The sequence below is a fragment of the Micromys minutus genome (assembly GCF_963924665.1).
Source record: "Micromys minutus genome assembly, chromosome: 2".
NCBI classification, from domain to species: domain Eukaryota; kingdom Metazoa; phylum Chordata; class Mammalia; order Rodentia; family Muridae; genus Micromys; species Micromys minutus.
In genome coordinates, this window is record NC_137971.1 from 56,042,072 (window position 1) to 56,058,881 (window position 16,810).

Genomic DNA, 16,810 nt, shown 5'->3' on the forward strand with positions numbered 1-16,810 from the left:
GAGTGCATCTGTCCTGGGGTGTCTGTCTTGTGCTTCTGAGCAGGGGGCTGAGTTCTGGTGTCAGGTTGGGAGCTCTTATGCTGGAGAAGATTCTGTATTCCATAGTCACCGACGCGGGATTCTTTTTGGTGTGTCTCCTGTTCCTCAGCTGTTGTTGGGATTCTGTTTGTCTTTGCTAGTTTTGACAATTCAGCCTATTGACACAGTTTAAAAGTCAGCTGAGAGGACAGTCCTCTGTGACACTGGATCATTTGCCTCTCCTTCTGTTCTAACTAAACCCCCTTCCTTCCCTCCCTGTCTTTCCCTCTCTTCTTCCCATGGCTGGGACAGAAACCCAGGGCCTTGTTCATGCTGGGTAAGCACTCTGTTAGCCAACACCAACCTTTTCTCCTCTCTTTTTGGAAGATGAGTCTCCTTGTATTACTCAGACTAGCCTTGATGTTGTCATGATTGTAGGTTTGTGCTATCAGGCAAGGTAGAAGAACATTCCTGTTTCACATCAAAAGGTGAGAAGTTTCCTGCTCCTCACCTTACACACCACCACCAGTCCTCCAGAGACGCCTGCTGGACGCCCTGCAGTTCAGTCATTCAGTGAAGATGGCCTCAGAGCCTGAGGTGAAGGCCTCATGAAGGCCTCACTTCAGCTACCAACCACAAATAATAACTTTCACCTAAATTAGTAAAGCATGCAGAGGACAAGGTCCAGCCAGGTCACTGTTCTTACTCACCCAATACATGTCATCAGTGAAATACAAATCAAAATGCAGCAGAGTCAGGCACAGTGGCAGGCACCCTTAATCCCAACATTGGTAGCAATCGTCAGCTATCCAGAGTTTCCCAACTGTGTCCTTTGGCTTTTTTGTGTTGGCTTTATTTTTTTGTTTATTTATTGGGATAGTGTCTTTTAACAGTCTAGTCTGACTTCAAACTGATTATCCTCCTGCCTCAGCTTCCTAAATGCTGGCATTACGCATGACTACCATAGCCTATGTTCTTGATTTTTTTGAGCCTTTGTGACACAGCATGTTTGATTAGACTGTTGATGGCCATTGGTGATCAGCTTGGTCTTCCATCCTCTCCCTTTGTAACCTTGGTAGCTGGAACTCTTTTGACTAGCCGACCCATTCCAAGGCTGTTCCCTCAGGAAACAAGAGCTGCTCTTTCACCCAGGAAATTCCCAACAACTTAGAGGCTTTGTGTAAGAAGCCAGGTGTTTGTAATTATTTCATAGTTGCTGCTGCTTCTCATAGAAATTCGTGGTCTAAGTTTCCTCTTTTTCATGGCCTGATAGGGCCTATCTTTTATGCACTGGCTAATACTCTATATCCCATTGTTTAGATGGACCCATTTGTTTATCTTAAGGGTATCTTGCTTCTAGGCCTGGCAGTCATGAATAAAGCTGCTATAAACAGCTGTGTGTGGGCTTTGTGTAGACATAAGTTTTCAGTTCTTTTGGGTAAATAACAATGAATGCAATTGCCAGATCATATGGCAAGCAAATGCTTATTTCTTACTAAGCTGCCAACTATCTTCGTACCATTCTGTACTTAACTGGCTTTAAAAGAGTCCCCACTGCTGTGCCACCAGCAGAGTCCTGGAGACTCTGTCATCATCATAGGTGTGGGGCTTTTGGTAATCGGGTTGGGTTTATTTGTTTGTTTGGTGTGTGTGTGTGTGTGTGTGCGCGCGCGCGCGCGCGCGCAGAGGTCAGAAGGGGGAGTCAAATCCTCTGGATCTGCACTTATAGGTAGTTATGGGTACTAGGATCCAAATTTATGTTGCCATGATTGAGCAGCAGGTGGTCTTAACCTCTGAGCCAGCTCTCTAGTCCCTGTACTGTGTTTATTATATTTTATTTTGAGATAGGGTCTTTCTTTTAGCCCAGGCTGGCCTGAAACTCATGTAGACCAGACTGACCTCGAATTCATAGAGAGTACAAGGATTTAAGGTGTGTGCCACGGTGCCTAGCTCTGCTGTGTTTTAATGTGTATTTCATTGATGGCATGTGCCGTCTAGCACCTTTTCATGACTGTTTTGGGGCTACTTTATGGAACATTTTAAAAAATGTTGATCTCCAGTTGTTCATTGCTACTTGTATCAGATATATATATATATATATCTGTTCCTGTGATAAAACATGAACAAAGGCAATGTAAGGAAGGAGTATGAGGGGGTGGTTCCAGGAGGTGGCATGTGGTTCTAGAAAGTTCATAATGATGGGGGAAGGCATAGCAGCAGGCAGTCAGAGCAGGAAGCTGAGAGAGTAAACAGGAAAAGAGGTAAGGCTATAAATTCTCACATCCCCCTATAGCTAAGAAGAGCCTGTGCTTTTGTTTCTGCCTCACACCTGCCGTGAGCACAGCATTTCCACACTCCCTGTGTGTCCTCACTGCTGGCATCGGGACTAAAATCCAGTCTTTTTCTCTTCCAAATTTATACATTTGGAGGCCATCTAATTAGGGGTTTCAAGTTTAAGGTTAGTTTTTTTCTGAGGTATTTCATCTCCTGTCATGTTGAAGGCAACTTAGTCCCTAAAAGTACTCAAGCCCCTGCATTAGATGGCCAACATGGACTTAAGGGCCAGCCTACTTCTATTCCTCACTCAGTGGCCAGTTTCTGGGGCAGCTGTTGAAATCCAGCCTCCTGCTTCCTGTTTGCTGAGTGATCTTGGCCAGGCTATCCAAAAATCAGTGTAGCCCAGGCTAGCTTTTCTTTATGCTTCTTAGTTTCCCAAGTACTGGTATTGCAGGTGTGAGGCCCAGGGTCTTAGTTTCTTTTGGCCTCTGTAGTTACTGCCTTGTGGGCTCCTTCACTGGAAGTAGTCCAGTGATACATAACTGTTTTTTCCTAGCTTCTGTTTGAAGCAGTGCTAAGTGGGTGTTTGTCACCCAGCAGCACATCAGACTGGTCACTTCTGCAGCAGTGCTGCGAGTTGTAACTGAATGGCCTAATGTACATGCTCCCCATCTTTTCCAAGTAACCCCAGGAGATCAGAACACAGCTCCCAACTGCATGTTGTAGTCTCTTGTTTTTAAAGCTTCTGTTATGTGTCTCAGCCCTTTGAACTTTCACCTCAGTCTCTTCTCGCTGAGGTCACGTTCACTTTCATGACCTCCATTTTCTGCCTAGCATTTCCTGAACATCCATTGGTCCTGTTACCTGTAGCTGTTAAATATAGGTTTCTGGGCTGGAGAGATATCTTAGTAGTTAAAAGTGAGTGATTCAAACAACCTATAACTCCAACTTCAGGGGATCTGATGTCCTCTTTTAGCCCCTGTTATACTTAGACTCATGTGGCAGGCACATATGAATATACATGAATAAAAAATCCTTTTTAAAAAAAAGTGGAAGATTACAGTGCATGCATGCACACACACACACACACACACACACACACACACACACACACACACACACACACACACACACACACACACCCCTCCCCGCCCCCTGCTGGTGGATGCTGGCTGGGCTCCACAGCTCTCAAGAACACTCTAGGCTTCAGGCTTTACTATGGCTTTGGTACTATGACCTTTGAATGGACTAGATTTTGATACCCACTTTTCTAGGGATGCGGTGCCCATGGAGCCAGTTTCTCTTTGGACAAGACCAGTTTCTGTTAGTTACACCTGGATGGTGTGTACTTAGCTCTGAATGTCCTCTCTTGGGCAGCTTTGAGAAGTACTGTTGTGAGTTCTCAGTGGGAAGTCCAGCTGTTGGCTTCTTAGGACAGTGTCCCTTCCAGTTTGATCTTGGGTGGTTTGCAGGATGTGCTGCCTGGGTATACTACTTCAAGCCCCTGGGCTGCCCTACTGACTGCCAGCTCCCAATGTTGGCAATAGCTAAGGACAGGATGCTGTCCTGTAAATCATCTTCTGTTTTTTCTGCCTAACTCTTTCTGAAGACTCTCGTGTAGCTTCCTGCTGTCTCATAACATTACCAGGCATGCATGAGCTACCAGCCTGGTGGTGGCTGTCACCTGAGTTCTGACAAGTCTTTGGGCATTCTCCTGGGTCCTTGCTGTTACCCTTTTTTCCCTCTGGAATTTTTGTCAGAGGCCCAGCTCTGTTCCACTCTTCTGGTCGTATTCCACTTCTCTCCAGCCACCCTGCCCTGCCTCTGGAGTGTATACTAGTTAGTAGACTATATTTCAGAGCTTCCTTTACTTCTCTGTTTACATTTGCCTGGACCATCTCCATGGCATCTTGTGGGTACTATTGCATCTCATCTAAAGGTTACATTTTTCTAGACATGACACTTATACACTCTCAGTACTTATCTGCAAACTCAGCTTACTACATTCATTCATTCATTCATTTTTGAGATAGGACCTCTCTATGTAGTCTTGGCTGTCCTCAAACTCACTGTCTAGACCAGGCTGGTCTCAGTCTCACAGAAGTCTCCCAGCCTCTACCTGTTCCCTCCAGGTGCTAGGATTAAAGGCGTGCCACCACACCTGGCTTCCTTATTTATAGCCTAGACGGGCTATAAGTTCATAGCAGTACTCCTGCTCAACCTCCCAAGTGCTTTGAGTAAAGGCATGAGCCACCATACCCAGCTTCTTTTTGCCTTTTCTGTATTTCCTATCCCTTCATGTGGGGAAGAATGAGCACTTTGAAAAGATCTGCCTTGCTACTTCCAGGAACACTAACAGCAGTGCCATCCTGGGAGCCTCCCTGTATCCTTTCCTGTCGGTGTGCTGGGCCTTGTGACCTCCCTGATTGATGCCCTTGCTGTGCCAGGCCATCTGCATGTTGTCCTACCCTTTGCTCTGGTTTTGTGCTCCTATGATGGAGCACAGACTGCCTGTGTGGCCTCACAGCCCTACACTGCTGAAGGTAACATGTTCAAACCATTCATCCTGGGATGATGAGGACAGCAAGAGTAAGTTAGAACATGTTTCACACCAACAGTGGGAGATGGCAGCTCACGGATGCTGCTCTGCAAGACTGGTTGTGACCTCAGGGCTCTGATTGGCTCTGGCTCCGCTGTCTTGCTGGTTTTGCTTGCATAAAACCTAGCCTGTGTATGGGTGTCCTTTCTCTTAGGTGTTGCTAGAAGAAGCAAAGGACTTGCTCGCTGACTGGCTGGATTCTACAGGTGGCAGTGAGGTGACTGACAACTCTATTTTCTCCAAACTGCCCAAGTTCTGGGAAGAAGAGTTCCACAAAGACATGGAAGCCTTGAATGTGAGTGATTTGTGTTGCCTCAGACCAAGCCCTGTGGTCCATAGTATCTTCATTTTGCAAGGTCAGTGAGTGGTTGAGTAAGCCTTGAACTTGAATGAGGAGTGAGGAGATGCTACTTGGTTTTGTGTTTTTATGTGTATTGATTGTTCCCATGCCTGGCACTTAGGACTTCCTTGGAAAGGTCTAAGAAACCCAGGGTGGAAGCTAGCACTCAGGAGGCACAGGCAGGAGGTTCCCAAGTTCATTGCCAGTCTGAACTGTGTAGTGTGATACTGCCTCAAAATCAGTAAATAAATTGCTGATTATTAATCCCAGGTCTGGGAGGGCAGAGGCAATGTAGAGCTCTGAATACCCTGTCTCCAAAAAAGGAAAGAAGCAAGGAAAAGAAAAGAAAAGGAAGGAAGAAAAAAGATACATAAACAAATAGGGAGCAACTGGGATGGAAAACTCCTTGAAGACAGGTCAAGTCTGTCATGGTCTTCATGACTGTGCAGAGGTTGTGCTCTGGTGTCGTCCACCTCCCCTGTAGGCCCCTGGCAGGGAAAGACCAGGTCTCTTATCTACCTTGTGTCTCTTTTCCTGCTGAAACATTTCTCTGGCCCTTACCTTTTATTTTAAAACAAGATTTCGATGGAATGTCCCTGTAGGCCTTAAACTTGTGATTCTTCTGCCACAGACTCTCAAGTAGCAGGGATGACACTTTGTAGGCAGTTCCAACAGTCATATGCTTTCCAAGGAGTGTGCTTAACAAAGACTGAAGTTTTCACACTCGTCAGGAAACTGTTCACACTGCTGAGTCTCTGTCCCCGCAGGTTCTCCCTCCTGATGTCCTGACCCGTGTCAGTGAATATGTGCCAGAAATTGTGAACTTTGTCCAGAAGATTGTGGACAATGGTTATGGGTGAGCATGAGACACCTCTCCTGTGCCAGAGCACATAGCTCCATGGGGAGAGAGTCTGGGTGGGGGCCACACCTTCTCACCACCCAGCCTAGTAACTGACCTAAGTCACTCTAACTCCCCTGCAAGAACTCTCATTACATTATGAAGCCCTTGCTTTATCCATACATAGTATGCTGTTGTCACAAGCATTTAACTGGGAAAATCCACTTTGCTAATTGAGTCAGGAAGCAGGCTGGTGAGGCAGGGCTGGCCACAAACCAGCACCCAGTAGCCACTCTTCTTGTTACAGTCTTCATGACTGTCCAGAGGCCTGTGCTCAGCTGTCCTCAGCTTCCTCTTCCTGCGTCTACTGTGTTTGTCTTCCCACTAAACCAGCCAATGGAGGTTGGGGGGTATGTCTCATTCTATCTGAGCAATGAGAATTCTTCTGAGTGGCCCAGTGGCCTCCCCTAGGTGTTATCAGGAAGACCTGGTCCAATATCTGTTTGGAAGCTTGACAGTGATGACCATAGGTCACTGGGGCCATGATAGTAAGCGTGGACACTGCAGAGCCCCGCAAGACATTGGTACCATTCAGACACTAAGAGTGTGTTCTGTTGCCTGGTTATGATTTTTGTGTAGACATTACCCAGCTCACTGCTACTGTTTTAGCATGTCTGACAACCTCAAACGTTCCCATGTCACTCAAGTTAGCCTATTCAGAGGAGTCTTAACAGGGAGTTATGGATGGGACCCTGGTGTGCACCTGCTGATTGCACCACTGGACCTGGTCTCAAGTCTCTTCTCTGCTTGCTGGCTGCTCTGGCTAGAAAAGAAAGGACTCTATGCAGTGCCTGCTGCCACCACCTCTGAAGGGACAGTGCTATTTCACCCCATATGACATGGCTGCAGGGCAGCAGGAGACACTAGTCTAGCAAAGTGGCAAGGTGGGTCAGAGAGAGCATTTCTCTGTTGAAATACAGTAGAGACACATGGAGAGCCATGACAGGATTACACAGTAGAATGCAGACAGAGAGGAGGTGTGTCACAGGGGGTTGTGCTGTTGTTCTGCTGGAACCGAGTGGCTACATACACCAAGCAGAAGGTCTGTGTGGGATACACTGCCTCAGGAGGCATCACTGTTGCTTCTACTTAGCCCAGGAAACTGTGGCTTCTGACCAGCTGCAGAGAACAGAGGATTGGTGGCCCCAGGCCTTGGCACTTCCTAGCCCTTCATGCTTTCTCTCCAATGTGTTGGTACGTAGCTGAGACGTCTTTTCCTCTTGTTTCCAGCTATGCTTCAAATGGGTCTGTCTACTTTGACACAGCCAAGTTTGCTGCTAGTGAAAAGCACTCCTATGGCAAGCTAGTGCCTGAGGCCGTTGGGGATCAGAAAGCACTTCAGGAAGGGGAAGGTAAGAGTCCACAGAACACATTCAGAAGTAAAGCTAAGTTGCTTTGCCTCACTCATGGCCTGCACCAGGTCTCTACCTCTTGGTCATGGTGGGCGCCCATGTACCCTACACAGGCACATGAAGAGCAGGCTGCTTCCCCTAAAGGAGTGCCAGGAGCTTTCTCAAGATGGCACTGCTTAAGAAACAGAGAAGTCAGTACTGCACTGTCCTGACACAGAGTTCATGGGCCTTCGGCTGCTATAACAGGCACTTATCAGAGAGGCCCTGAGCCTGACCCTAATCTGTTCTGATGGAGCACTTGACTCAGGCCCCAGGGCCTGTAACAGAGTGTGTTGCTTAGATGTATGTACAGTGATGTGTGTTTGGTGATCTTATTCTAAGTATTTTAAACACAGGTGTCAGGGGTTTCCTGGATCATGAGGGATCATATTAAAACACTTTTCAGAAGTATTTATCCCATAGTAAAGCTAAGGAGAGGCTCACAAAATCCAAGGTTGGGAAAGAACACTGTTCTTAAGATGAGGAGTTACTTTCATGCCAGATACATCTCCCAATGACACCCTTGTTTCTAGAAGTCAGTCTATCCATTAAAATGTAGGCTTTATAAAAATATCCACTTTAGGGCTCTATTCTAAAGAAATATCAGAAATGAAAAGCTGAACAAAATAACATAGGAACCTTGGCAAGAGAGAAACTAAGCCAGTTCAACACTAATATTGGGTCCAGTGGAGGATAGGTGACGTGTGTGGTGTTAAAGAGGTGACTTCACAGTGATAAAGCTGAAGGTTCCAAGGCCACATGCTGACTCATGCCTAGAGCCAGCCAGCCTGCGTACTCTGTAGAATCAGAGAGGTTGGGTAGACAATGGCTAACAATGGACTAAAAGTTTTGAATATGCTAGATGTGATTGAAGGAATCAAATAACACCTTCCCCCTTTGACGTTTTGTTTTTAATGTGTATAGTATTTGCTTGTGTGTATGTTTATGTACCATGTGTGTGCCTTGAACCCAAGAAGGTCAGAAAATAGGAGTTTCAGGTAGTTTTTAACTACCATGTAGGTGCTGGAAAGTGAACTCAGGTCATCTCACAGAGCAGCCAGTTTTCATAACCACTGACCCATCTCTCTCTAGCTTCTGGGATCTTTCCCTTTATGTCTCCAAAGCATAGGCAGGTGCAGAAAGAGTTCTGAGCTTCTCCCAAACAGTTCTTTCATTGTGTGACTAAAGTGCAGATGTGCAAGGCCTTCACAGTACAGGGTTGGGAGACTGTCAAGCTACCTCAGGTTTCTACTCCTGAGTCCTTCAGAGGAAAGGGAGACCATAGAGGCACAAGAGGCACAGAGGCAGGTGAAATGCTAACCGCCAGGTACACGTAGCTGGGAATAAACAGAGAGGAAGGAAATGTGCAGGTAGTCAGGCAGAAAACTAGCAAAGAAAGCAGTGCATGGAGGCACAGAGAAGTTAAATTAAAGCCAGGTGAGTGAATGACTTTATGTGCTGGGAGCTGGCTCTCCACACACGCAAGTAACACGGAACCCTGTGTTACTCTCTGGCTGCTAGCTTAGATTGGTTGAAAGAGCATGCTGTATAGCTCAAGAGCTGTGGTTCTAGATGCTTTTTCCTGGCAGAGGGATACTGGAGGGAACAGGAGCCAGGCTCTGAGGTCTGTCTTGGGTGCTGCATGTATCTGCATTTCTCATGAGGAGATTCTTTTTATTCTGTATGTGAGCACATCAGATGTTAACAGTGTTTGTCTCTGGGCTAGGAGGTGATGGCAGGAGTCTTGCTCAAGCATTCTACATCCAGTGCATGTCCCACATCTGGAGCAGTGCTTTCCTCCCACCACACCTGGGAGACGTCAAGCCTGGGCATTAGTTCCTCAAAGATGGAGCTGACTTAGATTCTGAGATAGCTTCCTAGAATAGCAAGTGTTCTTCCTTTTCCAGGCCTCCCCACAGGGCTCCATGGATGCAAGGATTGGGTAGACTCTTGTAGTTCAGGGCCTGAGCCTGCGGCAGAAGAAAGGCATTTACTCAATCCATTCATCTAACATAGACTTGATCCTCAGTGGGGTCCCTATAGCTCTATCTGCAGGTCGATGGTGTACTTGGAAATACTGGGTCATTGGCCATTCTATACCTGTATACTGCTATCCAAGTGCCTCTGGCCAGTGGTTCCCTCCACTACCGCTGAGAGGCCTCAGAGAAGCTGGCAGGAAAGGTACCTAGCAGGCACCCTCATCTCTCTCAGCCATTTTACCTGGTGCTTTGTGAATCTAAGGGGGAGTGTCACCACTGACCTCAGCTTCCACAAAGTGGTGCACAGCAGTTCAGCCACACCTTTGCACCTCTGGAAAACAGCATGCTGGCAGCTGAGTGTGCTCTCAACCTTGGGCTCCCACTGCATGGGCCAAGTTTCCTGAGCTGTGCCCCAGTGAGCCATATCCACTTAGCTTTAGCCCAAAGTATAGTGACCTCCTACAGACATGAAATTCACGGCTGAAGAGGCAGCTGTGTCTCTGGAACCGCCATAGTAGCTAAGACTCTGGCTCAGAGTTAGACTTAATTGCTGACAGGTAGTGACCGGTACTCAGGTCTGTCACAAGTTAGTTAACCATGGCTCATAGAGTAGCTTTGAGAAGTGCTGACACTCCTGTAGTCACTTGATATTAAATGACCCTGCCCAATGCCTTTAACCATTCACAGGTGATCTGAGCATCTCTGCTGACCGCCTTAGTGAGAAGCGTTCTCCCAATGACTTCGCTTTGTGGAAGGCCTCCAAACCAGGAGAGCCATCCTGGCCTTGCCCCTGGGGAAAGGTGAGTGAGCTGCTAGTGGAAGAAGGGGCAGTGAGAAGAGATGGTGTCACAGGCTGCTAGCATAGCTCCCTTAGTCCTTCAGTGGGCAGCTCTGTTGGTGGAGTGGGTACCAGGAAGGATGGGCAGTGCTGCTGGGACCAGAACCTGGTCTGGAGCAATGCAGAGCTGCAGAGCCCATAGATGCTGGGCCTCTGGGTGAACAGCTTCTCTTCTCAGGTCTCGGTTTCCTGATCTGTGAGTGGGGTACAGTCAGATTGGCTGCCTTGGAGGCTTCTGCTCTGGGTTTCTTTTTTTAAAGCTTTATTTATTTTATGTATATTGAGTACACTATCACTGTCTTCAGACATACCAGAAGAGGGCATTGGATTCCATTACAGATGGTTGTGAGCCACCACCATGTGGTTGCTGGGAATTGAACTCAGGACCTCTGGAAGAGCAGACAGTGCTCTTAACCACTGAGCCATCTCTCCAGCCCCCTGCTCTGGGTTTCTATGCATGTAAGTTGATGTTTTTGACGCTGGAGGTCCGGATGAGGATATATGATATCCTTGACTTGGGTATATGTGTTTATTTGCCACTTGTTGAGTAATTAGGGATCTAGAAATTATTCCCAGGCTCTAGCTCAGCCACAGCACAGCACAGACTGAACCATATAAACAGATTTTCCCTAAGTTTGTTCCTGTGAAGATTCTGAGCCGATGCAGTGAGGTTCAGAGGCATAAAGGTCATTTGCTTCAGTAATAGAGGTCTGGGCACTTGGAATGGTCAGCAAGGCCCTTTATGTCATTCTAGGGTCGTCCAGGATGGCACATAGAGTGTTCTGCTATGGCAGGCACGCTCCTGGGAGCCTCGATGGACATTCATGGTGGAGGGTTTGACCTCCGCTTTCCCCACCATGACAATGAGCTGGCACAGTCAGAGGTAGGTAAAGACAGGCTGCCTTACTACAAAGGGAGCACAAAGTCCTTCTCCTGCTCTGCTGGAGAGACATCAGCAGTACTCTTGGGAAGAGCTTCCTGATGAACTTGACATCCATTTCAGGAGCTGAGGGAGGGTTGAACACTGGTCATTTTGTCTGAATACCAATGATAACAGCCTGACCTTTGTTAACAGGCAGGCTTAGGTTCACCAGCAGATTCCCTCTAAGCCTCAGGTGCTCCACTTAAAAGAAGTAGTGCCTACCTACCTCATGCATGGTGCACACACCATGTATTAAGTGTCTAGCACCACTTGACAGGTGAGGTCTCACCACAGCCCCCAAGCCTTCTTTCTGTCTCTTTGTACTCAGGCCTACTTTGAGAATGATTGCTGGGTCAGGTACTTCTTGCACACGGGCCACTTGACAATAGCAGGCTGCAAGATGTCCAAGTCATTGAAAAACTTCATCACCATTAAAGATGCCTTGAAGAAGCACTCAGGTGAGCACAGCTGCTGCAGAAACCCACGGCATAAGGGTACCAGCAGCTGCTCAGGAATAATGGCAGCCATGTGTCTGCTCCCCAGCACGGCAGCTGCGACTGGCATTCCTCATGCATTCATGGAAAGACACACTGGACTATTCTAGCAACACTATGGAGTCTGCGCTTCAGTATGAAAAGTTCATGAATGTGAGTGCCTAGCTAGTTCTTGCCAGAGGTGGAGTGGCATTGTGGGTGGTATGAGCTTTCTGACATAAGCCAGGGCACGGTGATGGCCATTTGGTGCCACTTCTTGAAACTGATAGCTGCAAAGTGAAAGTCATGTTCACATGCGGGACATTTCATTCTGACTTAGGCTTCCTGCCCAGGGAATATGTCACATTTCTGTCCCAAGGAAGAAGTGCTCTTTTGGAACTATGTGTTGTGTAGACAGATCTCCCCTCAAGTAACACCATGTTAGTAGGACATCAAGCTTTCTAGGTAGAAGCTTGATTAAATGCCATTAACCTGACTTCCATAACTTCAGGAGTTTTTCTTAAACGTGAAAGACATCCTCCGAGCCCCTGTAGACATCACTGGCCAGTTTGAAAAGTGGGAAGCTGAAGAAGTGGAGCTCAATAAGAAGTAAGGTGGAGCCTTTTCCTCAGTGTGTGTGTGTGTGTGTGTGTTTTCTGGGCTGGCTGAGGGTCTCTCTCCATCATGGTCTGTCTTGGGTAGCTGATGAGGCCAGGCCCTGTCACATGTCAGAAGTGCAATAATTGCTAATGGCAGTGGCTCTGGTTGTGGGCTCCAGAGAACTGTGCTGGAGCATCAGGCCTGACTGTTGCTTCCCTTCCTCTTCCTTGCTCAGCTTCTATGACAAGAAGACCGCAGTTCATGAAGCCCTGTGTGATAACATTGACACCCGTACTGTCATGGAAGAGATGCGGGCTTTGGTCAGTCAGTGCAACCTCTACATGGCAGCCAGGAAGGCTGAAAAGAGGAGGCCCAACCGGGCTCTGCTGGAGAACATTGCCATGTACCTCACCCACATGCTGAAGGTGAGCCCAGCAACAGGTCCATGATGGGAACTTAGCTTCTGAGTAATACTTGGAAGCTGCTGCATGCTGACCAGGATGGTAATCCTGGTCGGAGGCCACCATTCTCTACAGCAGCTCTTCTCTCCTAGGCCAGTGAGACTTTCCCTGCCTCATCTACCAGTTCTTCTTATCGGCCTCCAGGAGCTTCTATCTGTCAGAGCAACAGCTCAGAGCCAGGGTGCACCATGGATAGATGCAGGCACCCCGGAATAGGGTTAAAGGGCTTGAATATTGCTCTTTCTTGCCTCTCCTCAGACAGTCATGGGGACCACCCACCTGGCTTCCTATCCCCAGAGAAGTCAAGCCAATTTGTGAGCTATTGGCCATGGGTGACACCTCACCCTGTATATCCTGTGCATCCTACAGTTTGAGTCCTATCTGTTTCTTCCCTTAGATCTTTGGGGCCATAGAGGAGAAGAGCCCCCTGGGTTTCCCAGTTGGTGGATCTGGAACCAACCTGAATGTAAGTAGAGCACACTGAAAGGATTCCCATGTGCACAGCTGCTGCTACCATCTGTATGCCTTGAAGCCACCTATGCCCTTTCACAGAGTTCCTCTGTATGTCTACATGCCTGCCTTTGTGCATGCATGTGTGTCTCTGTGTGTACAGAGGTCAGCCTCAGAAACCACCTGCCTTGTTTTTTGAGACAGGGTTTTGGGGTTGTCTCTCACTGACTCTCTAATTAGGATAGGTTGACTATCTGTCAAACTTCAGGGATTCACCTGTCTCTGCACACCCAGCACTGGGATCCTAAGCATGTCCTATCTCTCTAGATTTTTTATGTAGGTGTTAGGGATCAAACTCGGGTCCTCATGCGTGTCCAGCATGCTATCTCCTCAGTCCCCTCTATAAGTTTTAAGTCACCTCTAAGTTGTATTTAATCCCAATGTTATAAATGCTGTGCAGATGGTTACATTGTGGAATTTGAGGAATGATGGTACATGTTCAGTACAAACACACTATTTGTTTTTCCTCCAGATACTTCAACCTGAGTCTCTTAGTTAGGGGTTCTATTGCTGTGAAGAGACAACATAACTACAGCAACTCTTATAAAGGAAAATATTTAATTTGGGACTGGCTTACAGTTTCAGAGGTTTGTCCATTATGGTCTTGGCAGGAAAGCATGACTGCATGCAGGCAGATATGGTGCTAAAGAAGGAGCTGAAAGTTCTACGTCTTGATTCATAGGCCGCAGAAAGGGACTGTGAGCTACATGGGTATAGCTTAAGCATAAGAGACCTAGAAACCTTCCCTCAAAGTGACACACATACTTCCTCCAACAAGGCCACATCTCCTAATAGTGCCACTCCCTATGGGTGAAGCATTCAAACACTTGAGTATAGGGGAGCAATTTCTACTCAAACCACCACACTGAGAATATGCAGTGTTCACACTCTAATCAGTGGACTTTTTCCTAAAGGCCATGTGTTCATGTACCACAGTGCTGTCTTTGGGAAACTCCCACTATTTGTCTTTGCCCCACATGGCTGGACAGAACCTCATATCAGGGTGGGTCCAGCCCCTGTTCTAGCAGCCAGTGCCTGAAAGAAAATGGGAAACAGTGGTCCCATAGAGCATCTGTGTTCCAGTCTAAGCATGCAAAGAAGCCCCAGTTAGAACAGACCTATAGTCCACATCTGGCTTCAGTATTTGCAGGTCTAGTGGGCTGATGGACACACGATAGTTATGTTCCTAAGCTACATAAGGACAGAGAACTTTTTAATTACGAAACTTAAGAACATGTATATAAATATTTAGATGGAGCATCTGCTGTGCTAATGCAAACAGTAGCTCAGTACAAATGGAAAGACAAAGCTGTCTCAGGGCTGTTTCCTACTGACTAGCAACCCAAGAGGCCCCTCCTCCACACAGGGCTGTCAAGTCTGAGCCAGCTCAGCTCAGTGAAGGAAGAAACTGTCAGCGAGAACCGTTGGTGTGATGTCTTCTAGACTGTACCGGATAGGAATCACTGCTGGGGCTTTTAAAATCCACACAAGGCTCCTCTGTCCTCTTAACAAAAACACTGCCAGCTTTCTTTTTTTCTGTCTTTTTTAACATTTAATTGTGTGTATCTGGGGGGAGGGATATTTGTAGTGAATGCAGGTGCCCTCAGAAGAAGGTATCAGATTCTATGGAGCTGGAGTTACAGGTGATTGTGAGTCACCTGATATAGATGCTAGGAACTGAATTTGGATCCTCTACAAAGCCACCAAGTGTTGAGCCATCTCTCCAGCCCTCCCTCTTTTCTTTGAAAAAAAAAAAAAGACATAACTCATAGATGAAAGTAATTCTGCCTTTGAACTTAAAGGTAGCTTTTAGTCTTTAGCAGTTCTGTGATCTTGGGGAGGCATCTTAAGATATATCACATTCTGCATCCCCAGGTGGGTTCATTAGCTCCTTGTTAGCTTGTAGGAAGAATAGCCACAAATGGAAATGGTAAGCCTGTGAGGCCAGGTATCCTTTATCCCACATTTTAGGGATATCCCTCTATTTCCCATTTAAAGTTCAGGTGATGACTTCCAAGTTTAAAGGTTCTGTGTGAGCCTAAGAGGAAGACTTGAGCCTGAACTTCTTGTGCTCAGGTAGAAGCAGGCAGCAGGATTCCAACCCCAGGACTTTTGGAGACAGACTCTGCCTTCTCCCATGGAGCCTCCTTGAGTCCTGGAAGCCAAGGTTGGCTGTATGGTGACTAACCTATCTAAGCTGTCCTAAGGGGTTGGAGATAAGATCTAGTTCACTCTGGAAGTCCAGAGCCTCTGCTGCTTTGAGACAGTTTCCCCTCTGTCTGGAGGAAGGCCAGGCCTAGTCAGCTCAGACTTCAGTGCTTTCTTGCCTTCCAGCCAATGTTCCTCTCACTTTCTTATCTTGGCTTTCCAGATACTGTGTAATTGAGACATAGACCCTGTTCAGAAGTCCCAGACCTTTTTGGTCTCAGAGATAAAGAAATACACTGTAAGATAGTTTTAGATTCAGACTCCTGTTTGGATCTTGCCCAGTGTGGTTTTGGGTCCCCTGGATTTATCTTTAGTGTCATTGTAGGTAGTGACCCTTTGTACAGCTGTGTGTGTGTATGTGTGTATGTATATATGTATGTGTGTAAGTTAATAAGATGACTCAGCAGGCCCACATGTAACCACAAGTGGTCAGTGCATGCTGACAGCCCATTGGAAATGGTATGGACAAGTTTCTGACAACTGCATCTGTTCACATCATGTCAGCAATGGACAGAGTAGTGTCTGCTGAAGTGTGTCCTGCTGGAAGCCCAAAAGTGCTTTCTGCTCCCTGATCCACATCACCTTTATTAGGTACTTGGAGCTGAGGTTGGCAGTCTGATGGCTAGCTTCTTTCAGCTGTCTGAGAAGGGCAGAGATAGGTCTGACTGCACTCCAGCACATGCTCCTCTCCTGCCCCTTGGCATGACAAGGACTTGTGGCCTTCAGGACATAGGGTTCAGCAGCATGTGTCCTGTGGCATATCCACTGAACTGTTAGGTATTCAGTTACAAAACAGCAATGGCTCTTGTGACTCAAATCCATTCTTTCCAACAGCTCGAGTCTACAGTCATGCCCTACCTGCAGGTATTATCGGAATTCAGAGAAGGTGTGCGAAAGATTGCCCGAGAGAAAAAAGGTAAGGTCCCATGCTGGGTCCCCACCCTTGCTGCTCACCCTCTGCTGGGTTACCTGTGATGGCTGTCCATAGAGTGTAGGTGTATATGGCCCCATGCCAAACTGGACCTCATTTATTCATTGGGCCTCTAAGGCAGCATTGTATTGGGTTAGAGTTTCTTTTGACTTAGAACATCTCAGACAGGACCTTCCCTTGGGCCCAATGGTCAGGTATCTGCATAGCTCTTGTTCCAATAAGAGGCAGGCTAGAGGGCCCTATGCATAGTCAGCATGTTCTTTTATTTGCATTGTGTCTCCTTTCTGTTCCTGGTTACCTAGGCTTGAGACACTGGAGAGTGGCTTGTCTTGTTGGAGTCTCAGGGTGCTTGGAGAAGCTCCTGG

General features: G+C 47.1%; 1 protein-coding gene across 2 annotated transcripts in view; it reads left to right on the forward strand.

The window, feature by feature from the left end:
• CARS1 (cysteinyl-tRNA synthetase 1) overlaps positions 1 to 16,810 on the forward strand; it is a 42,283-nt gene that overhangs the window by 17,216 nt on the left and 8,257 nt on the right. For both annotated transcript variants that reach the window (XM_080912367.1, XM_080912368.1), the window contains 11 exons: positions 5,049 to 5,189; positions 6,002 to 6,090; positions 7,363 to 7,484; positions 10,190 to 10,302; positions 11,095 to 11,223; positions 11,591 to 11,720; positions 11,806 to 11,909; positions 12,247 to 12,344; positions 12,571 to 12,760; positions 13,194 to 13,262; positions 16,349 to 16,430. In XM_080912367.1, coding sequence (XP_080768493.1) covers positions 5,049 to 5,189; positions 6,002 to 6,090; positions 7,363 to 7,484; positions 10,190 to 10,302; positions 11,095 to 11,223; positions 11,591 to 11,720; positions 11,806 to 11,909; positions 12,247 to 12,344; positions 12,571 to 12,760; positions 13,194 to 13,262; positions 16,349 to 16,430 — 1,267 coding nt within the window. The remainder of the gene's footprint in view (positions 1 to 5,048; positions 5,190 to 6,001; positions 6,091 to 7,362; positions 7,485 to 10,189; positions 10,303 to 11,094; positions 11,224 to 11,590; positions 11,721 to 11,805; positions 11,910 to 12,246; positions 12,345 to 12,570; positions 12,761 to 13,193; positions 13,263 to 16,348; positions 16,431 to 16,810) is intronic.